The 23,516-nt window shown below is 45.2% G+C and overlaps 1 protein-coding gene across 6 annotated transcripts in view; it reads right to left on the bottom strand.

Moving 5' to 3' along the window:
• C3H8orf88 (chromosome 3 C8orf88 homolog) overlaps positions 1–14,152 on the bottom strand; it is a 43,553-nt gene extending 29,401 nt beyond the window's left edge. For 3 of the 6 annotated variants that reach the window (XM_090040300.1, XM_090040297.1, XM_090040298.1), the window contains exons 1-2: positions 13,461–13,500; positions 2,553–2,651 (exon numbers count right to left, since the gene is read on the bottom strand). In XM_090040300.1, coding sequence (XP_089896426.1) covers positions 2,553–2,651; positions 13,461–13,485 — 124 coding nt within the window. In that variant the 5' untranslated portion in view covers positions 13,486–13,500. Of the gene's footprint in view, positions 1–2,552; positions 2,652–13,460; positions 13,736–13,782 lie in introns of those variants that run through there. The other 3 variants (XM_090040299.1, XM_090040301.1, XM_090040302.1) reach the window with 3 other exon arrangements.
• Between the last annotated feature and the right edge of the window lie 9,364 nt (positions 14,153–23,516).

Genomic DNA, 23,516 nt, shown 5'->3' on the forward strand with positions numbered 1-23,516 from the left:
GGATTAAGTCTAAATTATTGCAGAGCCCTTGGCACAGCTTTATGAGCTCTCGTGGTGCTCGGGCCAGATGCCAGATGATTGAAAGATAGCCAATGTGGTCCCCATCTTTAAAAACGGGAGGAGGGAGGACTTAGGTATCTATAGGCCTGTCAGTCTTAACTCAATCCTAGGGAAACTCTTTGAGAAGATCATCATGGAGCACATCTGTGATGGGCCGGCTTCAAAGATGATGCTCAAGGGCAACCAGCACGGTTTCATTAGGGGCAGGTCATGTCAGACCAACCTGACTGCCTTTTATGATCAGGTCACAAAAGCATGGGATGCAGGTGTTGCCGTGGATGTAGTCTTTCTGGACTTCAGCAAGGCCTTTGACACCATCTCCCACCCCATCCTCATTAAAAAATTGGGCAACTGTGACATTGATGCCTACACAGTCAGATGGATTGCAGATTGACTGAAGGGTCGCACTCAGAGAGTGGTGGTGGATGGGTCATATTCGACCTGGGGAAAAGTGGGCAGGGGAGTCCCCCAGGGCTCAGTTCTTGGGCCCAGCACTGTTCAGTCTCTCTATCAGAGATTTGGATGATGGGGTGAAAAGCACCCTGTTTAAATTCGCTGATGATACCAAAATTTGGGATGAGGTGAGCATGCTAGTAGGGAGGGAAAGACTGCAGCAAGACCTGGATAGGTTACAGGGGTGGGCTAGCAAAAACAGGATGCGCTTCAATACTGAAAAGTACAGGGTGCTGCACTTGAGCAGTAGTAACCAGCAGCACACTTATAAGATGGGAAACTCCCTTCTTGAGAGCACGGAAGCAGAAAGAGATCTTGGAGTCATTATTGACTCCAAGGTGAACATGGGCCAACAATGTGAGGTCACGGTTGGCAGGGCTAACTGCACCTTGTTGTGCATCCCCAGGTACATCTCTAGCAGGGACAAGGAGGTGATCCTCCCCCTCTGTGCAACACTGGTCAGGCCACAGCTGGAGTACTGTGTCCAGTTCTGTGTGCCCCACTTCAGGAGGGATGTAGACAACATTGAGAGGGTCCAGAGGAGGGCCACCTGCATGATTCGGGGACAACAGGGCAGAGCCTCAAATGAGAGACTGCGGGACCTGAACCTGTTCAGCCTTCACAAGAGAAGGCTGAGGGGGACCTGATGACCGTCTATAAACTCACTAGGGGGGACCAGAAGGGTTTGGGAGAGACCTTGTTTCCCCTAGTGCCCCCTGGCATAACAAGGAATAACGGCCATAAGTTGTTGGAGAGTAGGTTTAGATTAGACATCTGTAAGAACTACTTCACAGTCAGGGCAGCTAGGATCTGGAACCAACTTCCAAGAGAAGTGGTGCTGGCTCCTACCCTGGGAAGTCTTTAAGAGGAGGCTTGATGCCTACCTAGCTGGGATCATTTGAGCCTTGTTTTTTCTCCTGCCCAGGCAGGGGGTCGGACTTGCAGAGTCGGAAGGGACCTTGTAGATCTTCTTCTATGATTCTATTATTTGGACTGATTTTCCTCTCCCCACCCCTGGTGCTCACAAAATATGTGCACCTGTTTAACTAAATCAGATGGAAAGCTACATATGTAGTGTAAGCTAGAGCATTTTTACAGTTCAGTAATTCTTAGATGATACACTCAAGGTCCAAAACATTTTTACTTATATTTTCAAAGAGTGAAAAAAAATTAGCATTCTCATTGGAACTTTCCATATGCAACTAAAATATATATATGGGGAAAGGGGGAAGCATGAACCAGTCTTCTTACACCTAACTTTTTGGGGCTTCAGCATAGCCAGTATGCAACTCAGCATGCAGGCTAGTCTCTAAAGCAATGGTTCTCAACTTTGTTATACTCAAGCCACCCCTTGGAAAATGCCAGGTCCTAGCTTTAATTTGTTTCTTGAGAAGGAAAGGAAAGGAAGGAAAAATGTTGCAAAGACAATCACAAAGATCACAACAGGGTAGAATTTTTTTTTAAACTTATGGATTCCTATTTAAAAATTTCTGGCTGGAAACAGATGTCACTTTGTGCCACTGCAACACAAAGCGAGAGAAAACAGATATCCATACCTTCTGTTGCACCACAAATGCTCACATTTGTACCCAGGACAAAAGGTAGTAACCATTTGGGCTGCTTTATTGCCTCCCGTGTGTTTCTTTATGACTGAAGAGCCTGGGCATCATGAAGAGACATACTGAGGCAAACTCAAATTCAAATCCAGAACCAATCTGTAAATAAATTTGGTCTCTAGAGAACTAGCCAGGCACTCAAGAGTTGGCAAACATTTTGCTAAACCTGGCCTAGTTAATGATGTGATAGTTTTAATATGGTTTTGCTATAGCTTTTAGAATAATATTTGTATGACCTAGAGCATGAGCACATCAGTGAAAATGTTCCCATTTAAACCCACAGATAAAAGCTACAATTTCCCCACAGCCAGTTTTTAAACTACTGCCTTAAACAGAAGTGAATTCAGAACACCCTTGCAATTTCCTAAAAATGATCTGTAATTCCTTATTGAAAAATGAATTTATTTCAACCATGCAACTTACCAATCTGCTCAGACAAGTGGCGTGCTGGTCTTGCTGGCTGAAGGGATTTGCCAATCATTTTTTTGATTTCCATGGTCTTTAAAATGTTGAGGCTCCTCACTTTAAAAAAAAAAAATACAGATTAATATGAAACATTCTGCTACAGAAATGAATACAATGTTTTTTCCTACTTCCCTACTGGAGCTTGGTACATTTGAGAAAATGGTTCTAGGCAAAAGCAGAAAGAGGGAAGGGTCACTGAATGCAAATACTTGGGGGATGGGGGGAGGGGAGAGAAAAAACGAACAAACCATAAAGTAAGAAAAGTAAGTAAGTATCCCAATGTGAAGAGGCAAGGATTTGGGGGTAGGTGATCTCCTTTACTGGACAAACTGTATATCTGGGATATTTAGACAGGCATTTGAGTAACATAGTACCTTTCCTCAGGTCTGTGTGCTCCTCTCCCAGAGAAAGCTTGGCTAAATCTATCCCAAACAAACATGTAGGTCCAATGAAAGAGTTCACCCACAAAAATCCTTGCCACTTGCATATTTCCTGCACCACTATGGTGACATCATTTCATCACCACTTATTCTATATACAGTAATTTTGTTTACAAGTCTTGAAATATCCTTTATCTGATAGAAAATTGCAATCCCTGGGTTCAAGTATTTTTCTGACTGGCAAAGAATTCAGTCTGCAGGCACTGACATTAGCTTCTCTTAATTGTATAAGCTAAGCCTTAGACACTTTTTTTTGTCGTGCTACAAAGTTTGCAAAGCTATAAAAACAGATTATGTGCTCCTTTTAACTGGAGAGCAGCATTACCACAAAGGCATGATCTAAAGCCAGGGGAAATTAGGAGGCTGTTTCTTGGTTTCCCTCCTCCCAGAGAAGCCTGTCCGTGAGTGAGGCAGGCCTACTGACAACAGCTGATGGTAAGCCACCGGCAGCAGCAGCAAGTGCTGAGTGTGTGGCAGAGACAACTGCCACTGGAGCCCCATCTTCTGTTAGCCCCATCAGCCTTTGCTGCTGGTTGACATACAAGCCAACCCTTGCAAGGCGCACGGCTGGGCGGGCTATCAGGGAGGCCAGCTGCTCTCCCTCCTGCTTTGTGGGGGAGTGCAGGCTGGGAAGGGAGGAGGGGAAGGAGAGGAAGCAATAACCATTGTGGGATACAGACAGTCCTCGACTTATGACTTTACATTATGATGAACGACATTCACAACATTTGTAAACTGACAGGGCTCCGATGCAGGCTTCACCTTTACAACACTCGATACAGCTGCGTCCAGCTGGGAATTCTGTTGCAGTAGAGGGGGCGGGAAAGGGCACAGAGCAGCAGATCAATGCCCCTGCAGCAAAGGAGGGATTGCGGCCGGGGCTGGGACCAGGGCTGTGCCAAGGGGGACCCAGGGGGGTGGGGGAGGCAGCTCCCACCACTGCGCACTGCCAGCCTGGGAGGGCGTGCAGGGGGGTGGTGGAAAGCATGTGCCCCAGATCTGAATGGGGTGGGCAGGGCCAGGGCTGAGCTTCCCAGAAAGTGCTGGGAATGGGGGCTCTGCCCGTCGGCCACTAGCCTAGCTGGGCTCAGGGGGCCCAGGATGCAGGCACGGCTTGCTCCGGGCTGGTGTGGCAGTGTTAGGAGCTGGAGCTATACTCTGCCGCCAGTCACCCAGTCAGGGCAGGGGAGCGCAGGTGCTGTGCTGCCTCCAGAAAGCAGCATGCAGTGACAGGAGCAGCCCCAGCCTCCCTACACCTCCCAGATGAGCAGCAGCTTTGCTCTACTCTGCCCGGGCTGAGCCAGTGGTGGCAGCAGCAGGGCACGGCAGGGGCATGCCCTGGTTCTGTGCAAGGTGGCCAGAACCAGGGCCACACCAGGCTGAACTCCAGGTAGGCTATGGGGAATTTTAGAGTGACTGCAGCCCCCATAGTCCCTGCTCTGCCACCTGCCCCGCACCGTGCCCTGCCACGGTTGCCACTAGCCCAGCCGGGGCGAGGTAGGACGAAGCCACAGCTCATCTGGGAGGCTGTAACAGCTCCTACTGCTACGCACCACTTGTCCAAGGCAGCACAGCGACACCACCCCAGCTGAGCAAACAGAGGCAGGGCATAGCCCCTGCTCCCAGTGCTGCCGCACCTGCCCAGAGCAAGCCACGCCTGCGTCCCATCACCCCTCCCCCCAGCCCCAATCCCTCCCTCACTGCAGGGCACTGATTTCCCCATGCCACTTCCCTACCCACCACAACAGACTTACTAGCTGGATGCAGCTGTGTCAGGTATGGTAAAGAAACCAACCCCCCATTTGTAACATTGTTTCTATGGGAAAATTGGTTCCGAATTACAACCTTTTAACTTACCACGCAGTTTTCAGAAACCAATTGTGTCCTAAGTCTGAAGACTGCCTGTACTGGCGACTGAGATCAGTACACATGTTAAATGTGTCACAGGGGGAAAAAAAAGAGATGGTTTGAAACAGCAGCTTCTATGGTACACTATTTTTTTGACCAACTGGCTATTATGTTAGTGCTACACAGGGTGGATAAAAATCAATGACTTAAAAATAAATAAATATAAATCAGAATTTTACTATTTAAAATCACATTTTTATTTAATTGTATTTTTATTGTTTGTGTTAAGATGCTTTACAAAATAAACCTATATATCTTAAATTAAAACTCTTTTATATTAAAGCTCAAAGATATCATCATGGAATAGGGACTATAAATTCTAATTATACACTATTTGAGACAATATATTCCTGTAATGTTTTTAGAAAAGTTTTATAAATAGATCACAATAGGTCATGGACTATATTAGGGGCCCAATCTTATGGGCCCAGAGACTCCTCTATAGATTAGTAAAGGGGAGTCAGTGCTCAGTCCAGAAGATTCCCATTAAGCATTCCTGTGATGCTTAGTTTCAGTTCTCAAACTGAATTTGTCTCCAGAGATAACAACCATGTTGACAGCAATATATGGAGATGAAATATAACAGATTACCTACCCATAAGCCCCCTTGCCTCTTTGCAAGTTTGTGTATACAGAGTCTAGAATTTAATGTGTCTAGAGTCACACACACACACACAATGCATGGGAGGCACGTGCCTGCCCTGAGATTGGTTGACACTGCTGCTGGCATCTGTGGGTGGTCCCTGCTCACCACTGCTATGCCTCTGCCACCAAAACCACTGCCACCCACCTGCAGGCAATCGTGATGCCCCCCCCAGCCTGAGGAAACACAAGTCGTTCATGCATATATGTGCAGCTGCACTTCTAGAAGTGTTAAATATCTCATCCGATGTACCACATGCCCTGATGGAAAATACATAAGAGGAATAAAACTACAACTGCACACCAGAATGAACATGCACCGAAAATCTATTGAAGACAAGAATACCCAACTAGTTGTGGGGCAGGACAATCACTCCCTCTCCGATCTCTCAGGTCTAATCCTCAAAAGGGAACTTTCAAAACACTTCTGTAGACAAGCCTATGAACTTCACTTCATAAACCTACTGGATACAAAAAAAAAAAAAAATCATGGACTCAAAATACACATTGGTTTTATGGCGCATTACAACCTGCCAGACATCCAATTCAACAGGTACCTGCCTGACCTGACCCCTTACATTTTTCTTTCCCCCTACCTTGTCTCCCCTCCCCTCCTTTTCTGCCCTTTGTCCCCTCTGATTTCCTTCCTCTTTGACAGCCTTTCTTACCTTGTATTTTTACCACTGTAATGTTTCCATTTGGCCCCTTTTTTCCCCTGCCTTCTTCCCCTCCCCCTGCTTTACTTTTTGTTTCTCCTTCTTCCCTATTTATATTTTCACTACATCCTCTCACACTTGTAGCTTCTCTCATTCCTGTTTTCCTGATCTCCAGCTATTTTCTTTTTCACCAATAGCCTCTTTTCTAACTTGTATTCATTCTATCACTGTTACGTCTCCTTTGAGCCATTTTTCCCTTGCTCTTCCTCTTCCCCCTCCCCTCTCTGTTTACCTCTCTGCTTCATCTTCTAATTTCTACCTATTTACATTCTCATGGACATGCTGCCACACTTTTAGCTTCTCTCATTTCTTGAAGTCACAGAACAGCAGAGTCTTCCTATGCCTTAAGAAGGGTGACTGCACCCAAAAGCTTGCTAAGAACTTTTTTCCAGCTATGCAATTGGTCTAATAAAAGATCTCACATCTACTCAAAGAACCTTGCCCTCCTCCTTTTTAGGAAATTTTTCTTATTTCATGGAGGATTGATGGTAACGCAACTGTTAATATAGCCTTTGTGGGAGTCTTTTAGAAACAAAAACCAAGACAGGTCAACTGCGCAAATGTCACTAATGTACTACTAGTTGTCAACATGAGAACTAGAACTGACAACAATTGGCAACAGGAAGTGAAAAGAAGGGCCACTCTACAGTTTGTGGTATGAATCCTCCTTCCAAAAAAAAAAAAACAACCAAAAAAACCCATCAGATCCGTCACTGAGTTTAGAGCAAAAAAGATATGCACAGTATAGCAAAATTATACCTTGATGTGGATGGAAAAATCAAAACTGGTTTGAGAATTGTGTGTATTTTCTCTAGTTTGCTACAGCATTTATTATTTCTGCTTACCCAATACTGGAACACAGGGCACTGTTAGAGAGTTGAAATACTATTCGCATAATATACTCCATTACTGTTTTATCAGCTGAAGCCCCAGAGTAGGTGTAGTTATATTAGTAAATAATTATTTTTGGTAATACAACATATTTCATATAGAAATGGTATAAGCTTAAAAAAATACTCTAACTAAAGTCACCAAACTGGAGCTAGGGAAAAATGAAACACAATTCTTATTTTCAGCCTGTACCTCAGATGTAGATGAACTTATATTCTAAGAAAGGATAGTCTTAGAACTTCTTTAAAAAAAAATTATCGAAATATATTAAAACCTTAAAATTCACTAATGTTGAATAAGTCTGCATTATGACAGAAGAACATACCCCCCTGCCATTCTGAACTAAACAGAAAGCATTATGTTGCAATGGGGACAAGCTCTTTTCTCCATGTTTAATTCTAAATATATTACCATACCAAAAAAGAAAAGAAAATACTAACAAGTTCATAGGAAAGTAGGGCTGGAAGGGACCTCCTGAGATCATGTAGTCAAGTCCCCTGATCAAGGCCATATCACCCCAGACTAAACCATGCCAGTCAAGTGCCTGTCCAACCTTCTCTTGAAAATTTCCAAGGATGGAGATTCCACAATTTCTCTAGGTAGCCTGTTTCCATGCTTCACCACCCTCATAGTCAGAAAGCTCCTCCTAATCTCCAACCTAAATTTCCTCTACTGCACCTTGAGGCCATTGCTCCTCATCCTGTCACCTGTATTCCATCTCCACACTCTCTATAACCACTCCCTTCAGGTATCAAATCTCCACCTCAGTCTTCTAGTGTCCAGACTAGATAATCAAGTCCTTTCCTCACAAGTCATGCTTCCCAGGCACCTAATCAGGTTTACTGCTCTGCACTGTACACTTTCTGATGTGGTCAAATCCTCCTTGAAGTATGGGACCCAAAATTGGGCAGGTAAGGTTGCACCAGTGCCAGAGAGAGAATCACTCCCCTTGATTTGCAAGGTGGCACTCCTGTTGATACAACCAAGTATGCCGTTGGCTTATTACCAAAAAAAAAAGACATAGTTGGCTGATATTCATCTTATGGTCCACTATAACCCCCAGGTCCTTCTGTGCAGTACTGCAGCCTAACCAGTCATTCCCGAATCTTCCAGGCTGGCTGATCTCATATGGTGAGCTTTAAACTAGGTTCACCGGGGGTCAGGGACACAGAGAAACATGAGGACACTTCGCCATCAAACAAGGTGATGTACACAGGTATTACCCAGACAACCAACAGAGGCCAGGGCAGACTTGGGAACAAGGGGGCGGCACAGACACCTACAGGAGGCCTCAAATGCCTGTATGCAAATGCTTGAAGCATAAAGGAATAACCAGAAGGAACTTGCCCTCCTGCTAGCTAGCAAAAACCCAGACCTAGTGGGGCTCATGGATTCTACCCACAATTGTGCAATGCACAGGCTGTACAGGCAAGACAGAGCAGGGAAAAGTGGGGTGGGGGGGTGTAGCACTATACGTCAAAGAGGAATACACATCCTCAATGATCAGGATGGGGTTAAAGGAGGGGCAAAATGAGGCACTCTGGATAAGAATGCGGGGGGGGGGGGGAAGGGACTTGACAGTGGGCGCCTACTACAGACCACCTCACCAGGGGGACAAGCTGGACCTGGAATTCTCAGGTCAGCTCATGGAGGCTGTAAAAATCAAGGGATGTGGTTGTCATGGGTCACCTAAACTACCCAGACATCTGCTGGGAGGAGCAGTCAGCCAGGTCTGACTGCTCATGTAGGTTCCTAGCTGAGATACAGAACTTCCACATAACCCAGGATGTACACAGTCCCACCAGGGGAAATGCTTGCTGGACTTGGCCCTTGCCACAGGCGACAACCTGGCGAGGGATCCGCGGGTACTCAACCACCTGGGCAACAGTGATCATCACCTGCTGGAATTTGCTATACGGAATTTTTGGTGAAAGCAAGAAGCAAGGCAGAGGTCCTTGATTTCAGGAGGGCTGACTTCTGTGAGCTAAAAAGGTTAGTAGGAGAGGCACTGGGGCCTCGGAGCTTCAATGAGATGGGAGTCCAAGACAGGTGGCTGTTCCTCAAGGAGACGATCCTCCAAGCTCAAAGGGAGTCAGTCCCAATGCACACCAAGGCGGGGCTGGAGTGCTAAGAAGCCCCCATGACTCAAAGGAATCCAGAGATACCTGAGAGGAGAAAAGGAGGTGTACAAACAGTGGAAGCAAGGGGCTATAACCAAGTAGGATTACACCTCTGTTGCTTGGGACTGCAGGGAAGCTGTTAGGAAGGCTAAGGCAGAGAAGGAGCTAGGGCTAGCAACTAGAATTAAGGATAATAAAAGGTCCTTTATCAAATACATAGGAAGTAAGGCAGCGGCACTAGGTAACATGGGGCCCCTACAGGATATGCTTGGGGCCTGTACTGTTTAATATCTTTTCAGTTATCTGGATGTGGGCGTGGAATGCACGCTGTCCAGATTTGCTGATGACACCAAGCTGTGGGGCAAGGTGGGCATGCTGGAGGGAAGAACAGAATCCAGCTAGATCTAGACAAATTACAGAGGTGGGCGATGAGAATAGGATGGAATTCAATGCAGACAAGTGCAAGGTGCTGCATCTAGGGAGAAGGAACCAGCAACACACCTATAGGCCAGGGAAACTCAGAGGCAGAAAGGGATCTTGGAGTCATTGTTGACTCCAGGATGAATATGAGCCACCAATGCGAGGAAGCAGTCAGTAAGGCCAACTGTACCTTGTCATGCATCTAGAGATGCATCACAAACAGGTCCAGGGAGGGGATCCTTCCCCTCTATGCAGCATTAGTCGGGCCACAGTTGAAGTGCAGTGCCCAGAACTGGATGCACTAGTCCAAGAGGGATGTGGCTAGCACTGAGAGGGTCCAGAGGAGGGCCACTCGCATGGTCAAGGGGCAGCAGGGCAGGCCGTACAAAGAGAGGCTAAAGGGCCTGAACCTATTCTGTCTCCACAAGAGAAGGCTGAGAGGGGATCTGGTGGCCATTCACAAACTCACCAGGGAATTGGGGGAGGCTCTGTTCCCCCAGGGCGCCACCCGAGGTTACTAGGAATAATGACCACAAATTGTTAGTAAGAAAGTTCAAGCTGGACATCAGGAGACATTACTTTACAGTTAGGGCTGCCAGGCTCTGGAATGGGCTCCCAATGAGGTGGTACTCTTTCCTACCTTGGGAGTCTTCAAGAGAAGGCTGGACAGATATTTGGCTGGGGTGATATGATCCTGACACCCATTCCTTCCTGGGGCAGGGTGTCAGACCTGATGATCTGTTTAGATCTTCTGACCTTAAGTACTATGATACTATGTGTGTGCCTGCAATTATTCCACCCTAAGTGCAGGACTTTGCACTTGTCCTAGTTGAACCTCATCCAATTGATTGCAAACTATTCCTCCAGTCTATCTTGGTCATTCTAGATCCTAACCCTACCCTCCAGAGTATCTGCAACTTCACCCAACTTAGTGTTGTCTGCAAATCTGCAGAGTGGGCACTGAATTCCATTATCAAAATCATTAATGAAGATGTTGAACATACCAGCCCCAGGACAGATGCTTAGGAAGCCCTACTTGATACCTCCTCCCAACTAAACATAGAACCATTGATGACTACTCATGAAGCACAGTCATCCAACCAGTAATGTATCCACTTTACAGTACTTTCATCTAGTCTGTATTTCCTTAGATTATTGAGAATTTCATGGGAGAGAATGTCAAAAGCCCCACCGGTGTCAAATGGCCTCAAGAGCTGGAAAAAAAAAAAAAGTGCTATTCAGTCATGATTTAAGATGATATGAACTAAGCAGTTGGTGTACAAAAAGCTATACAGCTAAGTAGTACATAAAACTTGAAGGATGCAGAAATAATTATGAATGTGGCTCATAAATATTAAGAATGATTAGAAGTACATTAAAAAATTAGGTGATCGGAGGAAAAAAATTCTGCTATGTTCCATATCCTAAATAACTTGATCAAGAACAAAAAAATTATGAAAGCAAAATTTGGTAAGATACTGAAAAACTTGGCTAAAGAAAAACTCTCTGAGAAGAAGAGATGACCTACACACATGCCAGTTTATAAAATGTCATAAAAATGAAGTCAATAAGATTAGTCTAGGACCAGTGTTCTATGGACAAGAAGTAATATAGTTGTTAAACATTTAGACAGGACACAAGATTATTATAGCTCAGGAGCGGAAGTGATGCTAGACCCTGTTCAGTAATTTTATTTAACACATGCACAGACTCACAAAAATTATTAAGAAGAACAAAGGAAATGGGTATTTTAAATCCATCTTAGTTTATTAAACAGATCTCCTTTTTCCTTACCATAAATAAGTCATGAAGGAGCAAAGAAATTTTCCCAGTAGAGTTGAACACAGGGATTTCATGGTTTAGTAAGAAGTGTTTCTTGTTTATGTGGAGGAGCAGAATGCGAGAGGCAAAGAAAAAGTAGTATTTGCAACAGCACTAAAATTCTGTGCTACCTAAGGAATATGCAGTTCAAGAAGAGAAAATGTTGGAGGAAAGATATTTAAAATAAAGCTACCATTTGGCTAGAACAATGGGCAGAAAAAAATTAAAGCTAGGTAGACAATGTAGCAGGAAAAGGAAGAAAAGAAGCTATCCTGAAGTGTATTGCAGTATTACTTTCAATGCTATATTTGTATCACACTACTTCAGTAATTCTCAACCAGGATGATGAATCCATAGTATGAAATAACATTCTGACCTATTTTAGTCCTTCTGAGTTCTCTGCAATACAGGAATTATTCTATTATTTTACTGTAGTCAAAAAAAATGAATGAAAGCTAAGAAGAGCATTTTCTGAGGGGTGCCTTGCATCTAAAAAGTTTGAGAGCCACTGCACACTACATGATCTTGAGAAACTACCACTGTAGGGGTGTTATAGATAATCCTTTTTGTAAATAGACTCACCTTTTACGGTAGTCTGACTGTACTGAATTGTTTTAAGAAATAGGCCATGTATTATTGATCAGCAAGGCTGATCAGTCAATGATCAGCAAGGCTCTTCTCCACACACATATCCACCCTCACTTTTACAGTTAACATGCAGTTTTTAAAAAGCTATACATACTGCAATTTATCTTTAGAGTGTAATCAAATGAGGAACACTTGCAACCCATCGTCCCTACAGCCCCCCTAGAAACAAACACAACCAATGAAGAGGCTCCCATCCCCAGCAGTCCCTGGCTACTGTGAAAGGCATCTGCAGGGGTTGGGGTTGGGGGAGCTGATGCAATTAAATTAGGACAGCTTGACTTTCCTGCCATAGAATGTAGCAGGAGCCCTTCATATGATGCTTCTTCGGTCTTGGGTTAACCTATCTCCTTACACAACTCCAACATTGTACAGGGACTGAGGAAAAGAAGCAGTTTTCAGTGGATCCACTGCTACAGATAAACACTAGAATGCAGCAGGCACTGAAAAGCAAGATCATGAATGCCAGCAAAAAGACAGACATAGCACTAAAACCTCCAGTACCTTCACTGCTATCAGCTACACAAAGCCACCCGACTGGGTGTCAAACTAACTAACTAACCCAGAGGGGGGCTTCCATTTCAGAATCTTAAAAATGTATTCAAATGAAAGCGGGACAGAAACCAGCTCTGAAGTTGTTACACATTTTCAACCACTAACTTTGTCGCTGGTCGGCTCTTTTTAGAGCTGGATGGACATTTTTATGACATGGTGAGTACCTTTGCCAGGCCAGGCCCCTCTTGGTCCGCTACCTGGCAAAATGTAAACCAGGACAGCCTGTTGCATGGATGATGGGCTGTCAGCAAATAAACTAGCACAGCCACCCAGGTTAGCCTGGACAAGGAGGGAGCATGGATACCCACCAGGACTAAAAACAAGACCTGTCAAAGGGTGGATGAGCTCCCCTCGAGCCAACATCCTTATGCAGAGAGGAGACGGGTGCCCCCAGGTCGCTCTGCCCAAAGAATCACCCCTGGTGCAAAGCAACTCAACTAACCCAGGAGGCTCATCGCAGCAAAGAAGCAGCTCCGACTGTCGCAGCAGCCTCAGGACCGACTCGACTTGACACAAACGTTACATTTACATCTCCACGCGCCACTCAAGCACAGGACAACTACACTGCCCTTGCCACTGTCTCACTTTGCCAAGTCCACATCTTTTCTGCGACTCGCCAGTTAATGGCTCGATACTTGCTCTGCACCTGTGGTGGGTGGGCTTTTTTTGCACGATTAGCCAATTAACGGCATGATAATGACCATTTACCTATGGCCATCTGTTTGCTGCCCATTCCCCAGTGCAGGGCACCCCGTCTGCCGCTGGCTTCCCAGCCTGGGGAGAATCCTTAAGGCTGAAAACAGAGAGTCGCTCGTTTACACACGAGGTTTAAAGGCCGATTCCCACCCGCGGGGCGGCAGGGACCGGAGGCTCCAGCCCGAACGGCCGGCGCTCCCCGGAGCCGGGCCGGGACTCGCTCTGCCGCCCTGAAGCCCGCGGCCGAGGGAGGTGGGCAGAAGGCCGCAGCGGACTCTGACCTGCCGCCCACGCCCCGGCGCGACTCCTAGGGAAGCGCCAGGTGGACGCTCACCTCGCACTTGGCGGCGCGGGGCGGGGCGGGGCCCGGCCTCGGCGGCCTCGGCGCTGCGCTCGTGGCGAAGGGCAGTTGCAGCCGGACTCCGCGGCTGTGGGATCCTTCCGCCGGGCTGCGAGACCCCGCCCCCGCTCCCCTCAGGGGGCCGCACGCTGGAGCCACCTCTTCAGTCCTTCCCGTGGGGAAGTGGGATATAGCAAGCGCTTGCGCAGCAGAGGGCAAACGCTGCTGTCCCTCGCGCTAGGTCGGCGGCTCCGGACCCTGTCCCCTTCCCCGGACGACTGTGAAGGGCCCGTCCGCAGCTGGGGAGTCTCTGCTCACCCGGGCACGAGGGAGCGTTTGTGCGACGGGCAGTGACATGAGTCTTGGCCATCAGAGCTACCAGGCAGTGTGTGCAGGTGCCGAGGCACAGATGGCAATGGCTCAGCGCTTGTCACGCCGGCCGTCAGTACCCGGTCCGCACCAGGACAACGAGCCATCCTCCTAGGAAACTGAAGTGGGCAAACTGTGAGGAATCCTGGTATCATTGCCACTGACCACCCAGACACAGTGCAGACCTGTGGCGTGCATGGCTTTAGGCTTGTGACTGAATCTTACAGCGTAACTGTTGAATGTCTGTTGGCTGCCAAGCAAAGCCTAATCGGAGCTACCAAATAGCTCAAACAAAACCACACATCTAAGAGATTTGGTTCCGCAGCTGGGAAGGACCAGAAGTGCTTCCTAACCTTCTAGTGGCTTTCTAGTGACTGATCAGATCTCATAATATCTTTACATAAAAAGTTACAATGATCTGCACCAGGACAGCCATAGTGTCAATGATGAGGAGAAGCCCTGATGTATAATAAATGCAAGAATGAATACGTGAACTTATTAAATGCCAGGTTGCCAAAAATATCCACTAACGGCTTAATTTATATTTATGCTACTTGATACCACCTCAATCAGAAGTCCAGCTCAGCTACTCAATAGTTTGTTCAACAATGCCCCTTTATATTTTTCTGTGCATTTCTGGTGTTAACGATTAAATGCTTCAATCATATTGCCTATTCATCTTTTCTCAAGATAATATCAGTGTCTGTTATATAGACTTCCCAAGTTTTCCTGATTGAAAACTGCCACCTCTAGGGCTATGATGAATATTTCCATTTCAGCTGGCATACTGTCATTGATATTGTTATTTTAGTTCAACCATTGTCTAAGCACCCGGTACATGCAATCATTCATTTACAAAATTGATGACAGTTCTAGTTAAGGGACAGTGTTAGCGCTTTCCGTAGTATAACTATTAAGTCTTTGTTGTTTTCAAGGGTCTAATTCTATTAAATAAAATGTGTTTCTTTACAAATATTGGCCTTTTTATTTGGCAGATAGATGAAGATTTCTTTCTAATTCCTTTATGCATCAGAATGCTGTAGGTGGGAGGAGTGATGCAGTGTGGTCCATTCCCTTTGCTACTTGTGGTTCAGCAAGGCACAGAACATGTACCAAAGAAGATTTCAGTATTGCACATGTAAAATGAGCAGTTGCATATCTAAATAGGATGTCATTGCAATGGCATGTGCTTTTAGTTTTTCTACAGATGGTGTTTAATGGGAAAGAGCTGGCTATGTGCTGAAATGAAATAACACTTGGGTTGGCCTAGAGGCATAAATAACTATGCATTTTCAGTGTACTTTGTCATTCAGTTGTGGTTCTAAGTGAAATCAATATATTTACATCTGTAATTAATTATTATTTATTTTGTAGATTCATAGATGCTAGGGTCAGAAGGGACCTCAACAGATCATTGAGTCCAACTGCCTGTCTGGGCAGGGAAGAGTGCTGGGACCAGATGACCCCAGCCAGATGCCTATCCAGCCTTCTCTTAAAGACCCCCAAGGTGGGGGAGAGCACCACCTCCGTTGGAAGCCCATTCCAAATTTTGGCCACCCTCACCGTGAAGAAGTTTTTCCTGATGTCTAGCCTAAATCTGCTCTCTGTCAGTTTGTGACCATTGTTCCTTGGTACCCCAAGAGGTGCCCTGGTGACCATTTAGCCACTCTTTACAGGAGTAATTTGTTTTTAAAATATTTAACTATTTTCAGTATGTGCAAAAAAATTCTTAGAGACAAAACTTTTACTCTCATTAACCCCTAGAAACAAACACTAATGTGTTTATTTTATTGTACTATCAATGGAGCAAGCATTCAGAGACATAGATATGATTTTTTTGTAATGTCTGCAGAAAGAGCTGGTTCAACTGAAGCCAAGACTTTTACTCCTCTACTGCCAGTTTGTCATCTGCACTGATGTAGGAGATGGAAGTCCACTTATTCCTTGACTTCTTGGCAGCTGATGCTGTTGTTGAAGCTTGGGTTTTAATATAATGGTGCTATTGTTTTATTCTCATTGGTCTCATCCTTTGAGAATTTGGAAGAGATTTCAAAAAAATTGCATCAGGAATTTGTATGTGATTGTTTTTCTTACTGACTGGATAGAGCATTGTTTAAACTAGGAGGGAAAAAGCCAGTGTAGGCTAAGCTATTTACATAGCAAAAATCAACATTTAACTAGGTGGTGATTTCTATGCTAATGAACAAGGGGCATTAGCTAGCATCCTTTTTATGAGGGATCCTTTTTCAGTGCTGCAAGATTTTATGATTCTGTTGTTAGTATCATCACTTCTCATGGGTTTTTCCCCCCACAGATTTCTCCCCTAGAATCAGGTAATTTTGAGAATCTCAGCTTTTAAGTTTCTACCCCTTGTGGTTATGGCAAAAATACTGAAAAGTGTACCCAGCGTATCTTAAGGAAAATAGAAGGCAAAAGAGAACTCATTATATTGTTGTTGTGATTTTCTTTTTTAAATCATTGACTGACAATCTTATAATTTTTGGGAGGCATGACTCATGATTAAGTGCTTGAGGTTGACTATAGCACTAAATTTTGTAGGTGAATTGCAACAGCTGAACTAAAAAGTAAATTAATCCATATATTTCTACTGAATATTCACAGCGATTAGACTCTGGTAGCCATTAAGTGTCAAAATTTTAACATACCTTATTTTGAAAGTTTGTGGGTAAACTCAAATTCAACAACACTTCTTCTTCACCAAAGATATCCCAGCACCTTAGTGGAGCAACAGACACCAGAAATCCTGCTGTAATCTGTGGTACTTGTGATGTCACAGAGGTTGCACGTACAATAGCAAACTATTCCACTGTTCCTTGATTTACATGATAAAACTGATAGAACAAACTGCTGTGGGGCAGGCCATCTAAAATAACCATTTTGTTTATGATACACTCATCACTAGTCTCTTCTAGGGTTTTAACCTCTATTATAAAGGCAACCCCTCTGATTTTCTGTCTTTTGCTCTAAATAGTTTTTAGCAGTTTGTTAGGAAAGTGTGCTTTGGAGAGTGAACTGTTAAACCCTGGTTTCCATGAAGTCAAGGGAAAGATTTTCCTTATAACTCAGTCTAATGAGGCCAAGATTTCAGTCTTAGACTGTATGGATTCTGATTCTCTGAATTTTGAAGGCACTTGGCATCTACAAAATTTCTATAGCTAAATTACAAATACCCTTTATTATGCATGAGCTATACCATTAGGCTGGTAAGGAACAGGGTGACAGAGCTGTCTAGTGCAGTGGAATCCAGAGTTTCACCTTCCTGACTTTTTATCTAGAGAATGGGTTTTGGCTATCATGTTTATCCTAGCCCATCCAACCTAAAAAAAAGGCACCAACAACCACTAAAACCTGTAGCTGATCAGTTTTCAAATGAAAGGGAGATATGAAAGTTCAAACCAAGAAAAGAGGAAGAAAGGAAGGGAGAAAAAGAAAGATTGGAAGAACGTGAAGGGAGTTGGTTTGAAAGTAGCAACAATTATTAAAAAAAATACACACAAAAGGGGCTTTTTTGCCTGCCTTTGTAGTGGGGAGAGTACACAGAAGCCTGGTAGGTTGCCAGCATAACACCAATCTTGAAAAAGGGCTCCAAATATGATCCAGCAGATCCCGAGCTGTTGAGAAACTGCAGTTCAATGTGCAAAAGCAACCCAAAAAGCCAAAAAAGACAGTGAGTCTCACATCCATCCCTGGTAGAATCTATAATAAAGAATAAAATCAGCAGTTACATGGACAAATATGATACATTGGGAAGAATCAGCATGTTTTTTTGTAAAGGGAAATCCTACCTTACCAATCTCCTGGAGTTCTTTGAGGATGTTAATAAGCCAGACGAGAAGGGGGATCCATTTGACATCATATATTTGGCCTTTCAAAAAGCTGTCAACAAGGTCCCTCACCAAAGGCCTTTAAAAATGGAGCTGCCACAGGATTGAAGGGAAGGTTCTTTTGTGTACTGAGGATTGGTTAAAAGGTGGTAAGCCAAAGATAGGGCCAAACAGTCCCTAGGCCATGGGATCCTGGTCTTCTGATTTAAAAAAGTTACCCAAAATCCACATTTTTCTGTGATTAAAATGAAATGCCACTAATTATATATATGTATATATATATTAGTGGCGTTTCATTTTAATCACAGAAAAAGGGATTTGGGGTTACTTTTTTTTTTATCTGAATATTGGGGATTTTTTTTTTATCCAAGAAAACCAAGATCCCTGCTACTCAGAATGGAGAGATGTCAAAAGTGGGTCCTGAAGGGATCTGTGCTGGATCAGGTTTTGTTCAACAGTTTCAGCAATGACCTGGAAATCAGGGAGCACAGCGAAATGTCCAAGTTTGCTGATAACACCAAATTATTCCAGGTAGTTAAGCCCCAAGATGACAGAGAGGAACTGCAGAAAGATCTTATCAAGCTAAGTGGGGGGAAAATGGCCAGCAAACTTCACTGTCAACAAGTGCAAGATAATGCACACGGGGGAAAAAATAACTTTATACATACAGAATGCTGGGTTCTGAACTAGCTGTTACAGTTTTGGAAAGAGACCTTGGAGTCATTGTAGAGAGCTGTTGAGAAACTGCAGTTCAGTGTGCAAAAGCAACCCAAAAAGCCAATAAAGTGTAGAGCATGATTAAGAATGGAATTTAAAACAAAATGGAGAACATCATCATGCCCCTATACAAATTCATGGTGAATTCATAGCTTGAATGCTATGTCTCCACATCTCAAAAAACATGTAGAAAAGAGCAACCAAAATGATCAGAGGTATGGAGCAGTTACCACACCAGGAGACCTAAAAAGGCTAGGGCTTCTCAATTTGGAAAGAAGGCGGCTGAGGGAATATGATAGAGATTATAAATTCATGAAGGGTTTGGACAAAGTGAATAGGGAACTGTTATTCAGCAGATCCCAGAATACTAGAACTAGGGAGCTCCACTGAAATTAGTCGAGACAGTTTTTAAACTAACAAGAGAATGCTCTTTTCTGCAGTACATAGTACAGCTTACAGAACTTACTGCCATAGGAGGTTGTAGAGGCACATAGCAGAGCCAGGTTCAAACAGGTAATAGATTCATAGATGATATTAAAAAGAAGAGTCAGAGGTAATTCCTCTGGCATCTCTATACCAATGAGGGTAGATGCCAGGAAGCATTATTAACAGGGATTAGTCACCTCTAGATCAGGGGTTGTCAACTGGGGATACTTGAGAAGGCCTCAGGGGGTATGCGCAGGTGGGAGGGCAGGGATGGAGTGCTGCTGCCCACCACGCTGCACTGCTGCATGCAAACCACCCCACACTGCCGCTCCTGCCTGTCTAACCATGTGTTACCCCCTGCCCCCTGCTCTGCATCCAGCCTCCAGGGGTACACTTATTTAAAAAGGTTGGAAAGGCCTTCAGGAGGGATATGGAGAAGCTTGAGAGAGTCCAGAGGAGAGCTACTCATATGATCCAAGGCCTGGAAGGCAGGCCATACAAGGGGAGGCTGAGGGATTTAGGACTCTTCAGTCTGGAAAAAAGAAGGCTCAGGGGGGAACTTGGTAGCAGCCTACAATTATATAAGAGGGGTACGTCAGGACCTGGGAGAACAGCTGTTTACCAGAGTTCCCCAAGGGATAACAAGGTCTAATGGCCATAAACTCCAGGAATGCCGATTTTAGACTAGACATAAGAAAAAAGTTCTTTGCAGTGAGTGTCCAGGGCCTAAAACAGATTCCTCCCAGAGGTGGCGCAAGCACCTACTCTGGACTTTTAAAAAAATATCTGGATAATTTCCTTGCTGGGATCACTTGATCCCACCTGACTTCCTGCCTATGGCGGAGAGGGGCTGGACTTCACGATCTCGTGAGGTCCCTTCCAGTCCCTAATGTCTATGAAATCTATGAAAACCCCTGCTCTAGCTATATTAATGCTCTGCCTCTAAAGCATCCACTCGGGCTACTGTTGGAGCCAGGATACTAAGGTCAGACCAATTGTCGATGCCCTGTATGGCATTCGTTATATTCTTATGTTCCTCTTCCTTGCACCTCTCAAGTGTATTTTTAACAAACAACTTCCTGTCCTTGCAGTGCAGAACATTGACAGAGCCCTCCTCCCTCAGCTTTTCCTGTGACAGGCTGAAGTGTTCCTGAGGTTTTTCAGGCTTGTGCCTAGTAGTTTTTGCTTGGGCAGATCTGTTTGGAATAGCCAGCGGTGCTCAACCTCCAGCCTGTGAACCAAATATAACCTGCAGAGCTGTCATACGGTCCTTCAATACTCTCCATGAGTCCAAAAATTTGGCAGCGAGGTAGGGAGACAGCCTTAATTGCAGCTCCCCTGCTGCCAAATTTGGGTGCAAGGGAGTGAGGAAGCACAGGGCCCAATCCAGCGACAGGGCGTGACGCAGGCATGCAGGACTGAGCCAAGGTGGTGCAGGACCTGATCTGGTCATGCAGAAGATTTAGTCTTCAAGCTGGCCCCGCATCACACATTGAACTCACAGAGCCAAAAGATTGGGCACCACAGGTAGACATAGATGTGTAAAGGATAGTTTAGATAGGGATGATCTTGCCTTGACCAGAGGTTTGAACTAGATGAACTCGAGGTCCCTTCCAGCCCTACTTTTCTATGATTCTATGAAAAACTCTTAGGTGCAAAATAACAAAAATTCTGCTGAAGATTGGTTGTGACATTCAATCCAATTAATTTCATACCTGTGAATTTTTCATCACCAGAATTCCCTAAATGAATTATTGCTTCATGTAATGAACAGGAAATTTAATTTCAGTATAATATAGCTGCTGTATCCTGATGTGCCTATACAAATGGTAGATTTCAATTAGTTGCTTTGCAACCAATGTAATTCAGATTTGTTTTACAATAATATTTTTTGGAATAAGTAAACACAAAATATTTTTGTTAAGAATAATAGAATCAAGGAATTCTTGCTCCATGTAACTTTCAGTTGAACATGAAGTAGTAGCTCATTCATTAGGAATGTGGAAAATCTCCTGAAGTTGCCCACTTATTTAAAGGAAGAAGAGATAAGTAAGTGTTTCTATAGTTAAGTCAGTATTTCTCCTAAACGAGTAATTTCTCTCTACTCCTGTAGGTGGCAGTGTATAATTAAACAGTATGTAATGATAAATTATCACCAGACTCCAAACAAAATATGTCTTTTAGTTTTAAGTGACCTTGCCTGTATTGTCTCAATCTTTTTTCCCCCTTGTGTGTTGATACCAGGATTTTTAATAAAACACAGTACAATATATGCTCTTTTCTTCCATGCTGACAGATTTTATAGAAAAGGTTTGAAAATACTTTCTTATCCCTTTACTCTCTACAAAGACCTCTTATATTTAGCCACACATTCATAATTTTCTTAGTTCCACCAAACGTAAGAGGACCACCCTATCATTTACTGAATGGAAGTTATAAATTCTTGCAATGCAAATCAACATGCCAGAATCAGGGTAATCTATCAGGGAAGACAGTGGTGATGTGAGGTATAAAACAAGAAATAAAGAGAAAGGATGGAAGCTTGAATATCCCCTTTACAGCAGTACTCCTACCCCACCCTACAATAACGTGGCAGCCCTTTGTAGAGGTTATCCTGAAGGCTGAGCTCTGTGGGTGCTGACAGAAGTGACGGTTTGTTGCGTGACTGGACCCCTGAAGTGCTCTACAGCTGTGCTCTGACAGAAGTGCATGGCTGCAGAATGCTTTAAAAATGCCAGATCCTGCAACAATCTGAATCCTCATTAGAATGAGGGTTCAGAGGAAGCCATTCCAAAAGCAGAGCACCTTCATTAATGTCTGTCAGCATGCACTGGGAGCAGGACTGGGCTGTTCCTGCTGCCGTCTTCAGAATGGAAAGAGGGGGAGGGAGCAGAGGGAGTTCAGTCTGGGGTTTGCCCAGCCTGCGCTGGAGGGGAGGGTGGGTGAATTGGATCTGAGAGTGAGGTAGGGGTCCACCTGCCCCACCCACCAGAAGAGTCGGGGCAAACCCCAGTGTGACAGGGGGCCATCTTGCAGCTGGTCAAATTGTTGGCCTGACCACCTGTCTAGGGCAGTCCACCACCTACCTCCCCTGCCATGCCTTTGATGTAACTAATTAGAAGTTGTTTATAAGGCAGGATGCTGCCCATTTAATGCCCGATGCTGAGGGTGTAATACACAATTCCAAACCTGTCCCATGCCTCGCAGATGGCGTCCAAATTACTCCCAACTTCCCCAGCCCCATTGCTGGGATGCACTTGGCCTCTGGTCCAAAATTGGTTTTAGGTGTCCAGAGACTTACCTGGGCCACATGCTTCCCCTCATTTGGGTCTCAACTAATGCCCCCATCACTGGAGCCTCACTATCCCCTTGCTGGGGTAACTACTCTGCCCCCTCACTAGGGCTTGCTTATCAAACTATCGGGGCTGGCCTATGCACAGTCCTTCAGGCCCCTCTCACAGACCCTGCTTTACGCAGCCCCTGCACAGTCCTTCAGGCCTGCCTGCATGGACCCTACTCTACGCCATCTATGCACAGTCCCTCAGGCCCCCAAATGGACCCCATTCTAAGCAGCCTACTGTTCAGCTGTTTCCTCACATGTTCCCCTACTGTGACCACTACACCTCCCCATCACTGGGGCTTCTAGGCCTTATGCCCCTTGTGCCTCAGGAGTGTGTCGATGTACCTGGGCCTGAACTCAGCCTATGGCCCACTCAGGCCTCAGGTGTCTATCAATGTGCCTGGACCCTGCCTATTCCTACTATGGGGTTACCCACAAGGTTGTGTGGGCTGAGGCTATAAGGTGCCCCATACTCACCTTTCACTAGGGAGGCATTTCCTGGGGACCACCTCACCATAGGCAGCCCCACCACATCATCCTTCCCAACAAGGTGTAGTTTTAGGTCATTCCCCAGGACCAGGAGCCTCCTCCATCCCCATAGTTCCTACCCTTGCCCTCCAGGTGTTCTGGGAGCAGCAGCTCTGGCTGGATGACGTTCTCTCTCCAGTTCACTGCAGCAACCGCCAGCCCAGCTCCTCAGGGCCTGCTCTTATACTGAGGTGGCTCAGCCCTGCACCAATCAGGTGGCCTCCTGGCTGTCATGTGACTGCCTGATTGGGTCTGCTACCACCTGCAGGCTGCCTCACAGCCTACTCAAGCCCTTAAAGTGGCAGGCACCCAAAGGTGCACTGGCTCACCCAGCCTGAGCTTCCTCTGCTCCCTTCCCCTCCTTCCACTCTGAAGACACCACCAGAGCTGAGAGGCAGGGACAGGGCTAGAGGAGAGCAGCTGCAGACATGCAGCCACTCCAAACTGGAGCTTGATCCCCCAACCTACCAGGGGAAACACTTTAAGTCGTGGCACTTCCTGTG

The sequence above is a fragment of the Crocodylus siamensis genome, chromosome 3, assembly GCF_052110815.1.
Source record: "Crocodylus siamensis isolate JL-2025a chromosome 3, ASM5211081v1, whole genome shotgun sequence".
Classification (NCBI taxonomy): Eukaryota; Metazoa; Chordata; order Crocodylia; family Crocodylidae; genus Crocodylus; species Crocodylus siamensis.